Source organism: Pteropus alecto, unplaced genomic scaffold, assembly GCF_000325575.1.
Source record: "Pteropus alecto unplaced genomic scaffold, ASM32557v1 scaffold195, whole genome shotgun sequence".
Classification (NCBI taxonomy): domain Eukaryota; kingdom Metazoa; phylum Chordata; class Mammalia; order Chiroptera; family Pteropodidae; genus Pteropus; species Pteropus alecto.
This window is the reverse complement of record NW_006438073.1, coordinates 8,380,257-8,386,822: the sequence shown is the minus strand read 5'-3', so window position 1 is coordinate 8,386,822 and position 6,566 is coordinate 8,380,257. Positions and strand designations below refer to the sequence as shown.

The 6,566-nt window shown below is 58.9% G+C and overlaps 1 protein-coding gene across 1 annotated transcript in view; it reads left to right on the top strand.

The window, feature by feature from the left end:
- The first annotated feature begins 4,123 nt into the window (after nt 1-4,123).
- CUNH6orf118 (chromosome unknown C6orf118 homolog) overlaps nt 4,124-6,566 on the top strand; it is a 22,047-nt gene continuing 19,604 nt past the window's right edge. Inside the window, exon 1 of the mRNA XM_006915076.3 lies at nt 4,124-4,227. Coding sequence (XP_006915138.2) covers nt 4,203-4,227 — 25 coding nt within the window. The 5' untranslated portion in view covers nt 4,124-4,202. The remainder of the gene's footprint in view (nt 4,228-6,566) is intronic.

The following is a 6,566-nucleotide window of genomic DNA, read 5'->3' as shown; positions in this document are numbered from 1 at the left end:
GGGGACTCAGGTACGACGTGGGGATGCAGCTTCGGAGGGGAGGAGGGACAGGTGGGCCATGGTGACCACCGACCGGAGAAGCACAGGCTGGCCCAGGGGACATCTCTGAGGACAGATGGCGGAGGTCAGACCAGTGAGGACCCGGGGACAGTGCGGCTCGAGGGCCCTCTCTAGCTCCCTGCTCCCTCGCCCACCTGGCCCGCCCTGGCCCTCGGGTCAGGAGACAGCTCCAGAGAAAGGCTTTTAACCGGGCTGAGTGAAAGCCTAAGGGAATTCAGGACCCAGTAAGTTAAGTAGAATTTACTGGAACGTGACTAGATTAAGTTTCCTGCGTTGGACAAATTGGAAATTTGAGGCACATTAAATACGGTTCTAGAATAAACTATTTCACTGAATTTAAGGCCAGTGAAATGTGGATTTGCTCTGCCGATATAGCTGGCTCAGGGTCTCAGACTTTCGGTTCTAATAGTTAGAGATGACCCCCAGGAAGACGCGACTGTCACTTCTGTCCATTTCCGTATTCAGGTACTAACAGCCCTCCTGTTGTTATTATCCATTATTATTATTATTATTAATCAAAATGTGAGCAGATCTTTGTTCCCAGCGAAAACACAAGCAAAGTGTGGCTAAGAAATGGAGTAACCAGCAAAGCCCCGTGTTTTTTAGAGCAGTGGGCGACGGCCACGCGTCCCGTGTCCCGCTGCCGGCGGTGTGGATTGGGAAGGAGCCGGGGAGGGGGCTGCAGTGTTAGCCCTGCCATCTAGGTGACGCGGTCAGCGCCACTCCCTGGGGACATGAAAAGGCCGCAATACCAGGGGTCCCAGTTGCTGCAAAGCCACCCCGGCTGGGGTCCTGTGCCTTCGAGGCCCCGCCTCCACGGGATCCCGCGTGTGGGCACACGGCTCGGGGGCCCTGGTGCCTTTGCTAAGAATGGCAGTGGCACGGGGACGACTGGCCCGCCTGGCACACGAGGTCCAGGAGACGCCTGGCTGTTTTCCGCGGGGACCGGGAGGGCGCGCCATCCCCGTGTCTGCCCAGCTTCCTCGGGCAGGTGGCCTGCGCCTTTCAGACACGCATCGGGTCCTGCGGCTGTTCAGCTTTCCCTCCCCCGGCCCCGTTACTCAAACACGCTCAGATTTCTCCAGTCACAAAAAGTCAAACCAAACGCACGCGCCCCAGCCGGCAGCGGTCAGCCGTCCCTGTCACAGCCGGGGGGATCTGCGTCCATCGCCAGCTGGCGGCTGAGGCCCCCCTGTCCTGTGCCCCAGGCCCGCGGTCCCTCCCTCTGGCCTCTCGGGTATCAGCCTCAGTGTGAGCGACTCGGCGGGGGTCGGGGGGGAGCGGTTGCGGTCAGCAGAATCACGGTCCCCCAAGAGATCCATGACCTCATGCCTGGAGCAGCCGAATGGACCAGTTTATGTGCCAGAGGGCGCAGGTGGCAGGTGGAACAAGGCTCTAGTCCGCTGATCCGAGGAGAGCGACAGGAAGTGACCTGTGCGGTTCAGGTGGCTCCGCAGTCAGAGGGTCGTCCTCCGTGGGAGGCGGGGGCAGCCGGGCAGCCGTGATGTGAGACTCAGCTTCGAAGAGGGAGGACGGGGCCGGAGCCAGGCACGCAGGGGCCTCCGGAAGCCGAGAGGCCCGGGGACGATGCTCCCTGGAGCCGCCAGAGGGACCGGCGCTGCCCACACCTGGGTTTCGTCCAGAGACCTGTGCGGACTCTGCACTATGGGACTTGGGGGTCTTCCCTTCGTGATTTAAGTGGCAGCAACAGAAAGTGGAGGAGGGGGCCGTCCCCGAGCGTCTCAGCTGGAATGCGGTCATCGTCACCGAGAGTGACTGTGACCCCCTCTCATCTCCGCAGGTTCCCTGTGGACTCTCCTCTCTCAGTGGCTGACCGGCCACACCTTATGACGAAGGTCACACGTGCGGGTGGATGCACACGCCTGGTGGCAAGCAGTGGGGGACAGGCCCCCTGCCGCTGTTGGAACCGGGTGGGCTGGCACAGCCTGGGGGAGCAGCCCACCAGACACAGCGCGTTCCAGGGGTGCGGACCCTCCGACTCGGCCACTCCCCACATGTCCCTGCCCACCCTCCCCCGGGAGATGACAGACAGGCGAGCGCTGGGGGTCAAGGGCACACTAGCGGAACCGCATGCACGGTCTGGTCTGTTGAGTCTGTACGTTGACACATGGCCGCACGAGGGTGTCCTGCGCGCTGTGACAGAGGCAGGGGCTCCTTCTGGACTGGTCTGCAGTGACCTCCCGGAGGAAAACCCCCGGGGAGGAAGGAGCGAGCAGCTGGCCGCCATCCGTGTCAGAGAACCCCGTGGGCGGCTCGCGGGCTTTTTCCCCGTCTGTGCGCTGGCCTGCGGGGCCGCGGGAGGGATGCGACATAACGGGACTCCGGGCAGAGTGACCGGTGGCTGGGGCGGGGTTCGTCCACCTCCTCCCCTCACTTAATGCCATTACCTGACCATTTTCATCCTTTCGAATGGGGAATCACAGCGTCCTCCAACCTGACCCTGTCACCAGTTGTTACAGGTGACAAAACATTTCAATGGAACATGGGAAAAATTTTTAGACAAGTCTAAGCGAAGTTTGAAAGTAAAGAAGATCGTTTTATGTAGAAATGCAAGGACCAGCCTACCCTGGGGGAGCGGGGAGGGAGAGGAGACTGCGGGCGGCGCGGGTGCCGAAGACCATTTCCATGGTCCATTGTTTCAACCTTTTTGGGTCTTGTCATCACCTCATTTGTCCTCAAGTACCACTCAACGATAGAGTGCAGAAAGCACCTTTAGGGCAAGACCATAAAAAGGCAAGAAGGCGAGGTGCGGAGGCCCAGAGGCCTCTGCCTGGGGCGGATGGACACCCCCTCCTCCCACTGAGTGGGGGGGGGCGGGGGAGGGTCTGCGCGGAACCGCAGCAGCCACGCACCTCGTGGAGAGTGGAAAATGTCACCCCTCACCGGCCACAACGTGGAGCAACAGACCTGTGTTTCTGACATGCGAATGCGTGGGAGCTCTCATCAAAACCTTTCAGTAAGTCCTCGCCGTCTGCAGGAGCCACCCACGTCCGCTCCTGGCCCGGTGCTGCGGTCACTTCTTGTCTGTCTGGCTGGTGAATAGCTCAGGCCACCCGAAGTCCCTTCCACACATCGTCCGTGTCACACCTCTGGAGCTTAGGCAGCACAAAGGGGTTCAGAAAGTCGTTTCACCTTCGTCCATTTCTGCATAAGTCTTCACAGCTGACAAAGCAGTAACCCAAAATGTTTATTTTTGACTAATTACCTTTCCAACCCGTTCGTTGCCGTGATCACACGCGAGGCTCCGCCCCTCTTCGATGACAAGGCCCCTGCCATCCTCCTGCCCCGTGCATCTGCACCCCGGGCGCTCGGGAGCCCCTCCCACTGCCTCTGGGGACCGGTTTGCCCCCCGGGGACCCCCCTCAACTCGCGCCTGCCCCAGGCGCTCTCCTCGCCCGCCCAGAGCATCTCTAGAGCAGGGAATAAGTCGTGCATGTCTGCATTTCTAGCAAAGTGGCAAGAGCAGACAATGCTCCTTTTTTTCCCTTGCGGAATGCGGGGTGCCATGGAAGGGCGCGCGGACACACGCCGTGGTTGGGAAGGTGGAATGAAGGTGTCGCGCGCATCCTCAGGGGCCCGGGCGGGTTGTAGCGTGTGTTCCGGCGCCATCTAGAGGCGGAAGGCAGAATAGCACAACGCCCGTCGAAATAGCTGCACGGTGGGCTGTTCTCGGCGATTCTACGTGGAAGTCTGGCCTCGGCGGAGGCTTGCGTGATTTTGGCGGATGAATTCATTACAGTCGCAACAAAAGACGTCAAGGTTAGGCCGCCCGTGGAAGGGGAGCTGTGCGCTGCCCGCCCGCAGGCGTGGCCTTCGCTCCCTAAGCCCTAAGTAGAGAGCGAAGGGCGTTGTGTTTTTCAGTCCACACCGTGTTTCAATCCACACCGTGTTTCAATCCCCACGCAGCGTTTTATTTGAAAAGGTGAAACACGCGAGCGAACCTGCACTCCCCGCCGGAGGGGCGGGGCTTCAGAGAGGCGGGCTCGGGGACCTTGCGTGGTGACGCAGCCGGCGTCCTGGTTGCCAGGCAGCAGCAGAACACGCAGAGGGACTTAGGATGTTTGTTGTCTCCTCGGCGACGGTGCCAGAGAGCTTCTGCCGGACCGGCGGGGGAAGCGGCCATGGCCAAGGAGGCTGAGCTCAGCAGTAAGTGGACATGGGCGTTTCGTGTTTGCTGTCGGATGTTCGTCTGACGTTTGGCTGCCCGGGAACTCAGCTGCCCAGAACCCAGAGTGAAAAACGGGGACCTTCCCAATGGCTGCAGCGCAGCCTGTGACCCCCGAGTTTAGTGCTGGATTCCCGGATGAGCCGCCGCCCCAGAAAACTTAGTAACAAGGCACAAAGGAAACAGGCAGGATGTGTGTGTGCATGTGTGTGGCGTGTATTGCGTGTGTGATGTGAGTGGCGTGTGTGGTGTGTGTGGCATGTGTGGCACGTGTGAGTAGTGTGTGTTGCATGTGTGATGTATGAGTGGTGTGTGCAGTGTGCATGTGTGTGTGATGTGTGTGGTGTGTGTTGTGCATGTGAGTAGTGTGTGTGGCGTGTGTTGTGTGCGTGTGCATGTGTTTGTGTGCATGTGTGTCCTCTGGGAGGAGGTAGGATAAAGGGGAGGATTCTGGACACCGTCCCTGTGCTCTTTAGAAAAGTCCCGCTGAGGTCCCCTCCTAGGCAACAGCCATTCCAGTCCCAGCCGCATGACTACGACCCACTGTGCACAGAGAGCTTCAGGTCCTGGGCTCTGTGGCCCTGAAGGCTGAGTTATTGTCACCATTCTGTGAATGGGATGCAGGAGCAGTCTGAGGCCAGGCTTTGCCACACGTGGCACACAGGGACTCGACTGCCTGCCCAGCAGACTTGGGGGTGACAAGAAGCTTATTGGACTGAGCACAGTCTGAATTACAAAATCTTTTAAAAGAAAGTCTGTTTTATGACTTCCAGGTGCATTTTGCACTGTTCTACATGTCATTAGTGGGCAGCTGAGAGCGTGGGCCCCGGAGGAGGCTGGCCACCTGGCCACGCGCAGCTGACTTGAACATCTTTGAGGAGGTCGTAGCACCTGCCTCCTGTAAGTGCTTTGACCACTTCTGTTTCTCGTGCAATCACTAGCAACTAATTATGTTAATAAAACCCTTTTAAAAATAAAGAATATCAATGATCATGTCAGTCTGGTCCCTCCCCCAGGCGAGTGGCCTTAGTACCAGCAGCAAGAAGTTTCAGCTGCAGGTTTAGAACTTGCCAGACTGTACTAGAGTGAGCCAGTTCCTCACAGTAAAGTCCTCCCTCTCCACAGACACATACCGCACACCACACACACCACACACACACCACACCACGCACCACACATACCACACACACCACCACACTACACACCACACACACCACACACATACACGCCACACATCACATCCACCACACACATGCACACCACACACACCATACACATACATACCACACACACCACATCACACACATACACCACACACGACTCGCACCACGCACACCACACACACACACACTCTTGGGTCTGTGCTCTGGAGAAGTCTGACAAATGCAACGTGATTTTAGTGCTTTCTTCAAGTGCTGATGCCTTCGATGAACTATAATAATTATCTGTGTCCTGAAAAGTCGTTCTATTGATACTTGAGCATTTCATAAGTGGTTTCTTTGCAGTCAGAAGCTAATCCGTAGAGGAGATTCTCGGAAGCCCGCGTCCGGGGGCGCCGGCTCCCGTGTCCCACCACGCAGGTTCTCTGAGAAGCCCACGCCACAGGCCAGCTGCTGCCTGGCCTCGGGGTGCAGGGCCCTGAAGGAACCCCCTTCCTCACCCCGAAGCCGGCCTTTCTGACGCTCTCCCAGAGCGTGTAGTAAGGTGCTGCCTGGATGCGCCCCGGTGAAGGCGGGCTCCATTTTGGGGGAGTCTCTGTCATGCCACGAGTTCCTTTGCGGAAAGCCGTCCTTGTGGCCGTCAGGCGACCCGTCTGAGCATCGTCCTGACTGCGGAGGAAGAGACGGTGGTTCAGGGAGGTTCTGTGAGATCTCCGAGCTCACGTGGTTAGGACACGGGACTCAGAAAGCCAGGTTTCCCGCTGTCGGGCGTCCTGGGCCATGAGCCCAAGCGGCGGCCTAGGCCGGGACCTGTGACAAGCAGAGGCCCCTGTGGAGGGCGTTGGGGCCGCTGTCAGCGTAGCCAGTTTCACTGTGTGGCTCATTATGCTCCCGCAAGTGCGGGCGAGCGGGGCGCGCGACTCGCCGGTGACCGAGGGGTTGGGCCAGGGACTCCCGAGACTCATCACTAAAAGGGACAAAACCCCACCTTTCCTTACTGCGCAGCGCACGCGTCTCTAAGCATCGTTAGAGTGGCAGCTACACTCAGACTTTTCTTCCAGAACTTTCGCCACCACGGCAGGAACTTGTGCGTTGAATCGAAATGCCGGCCTCCCTTCTCCCGGCCTCGCGGGGTCCTGGACTCTGAGCAGAGCTGCGCC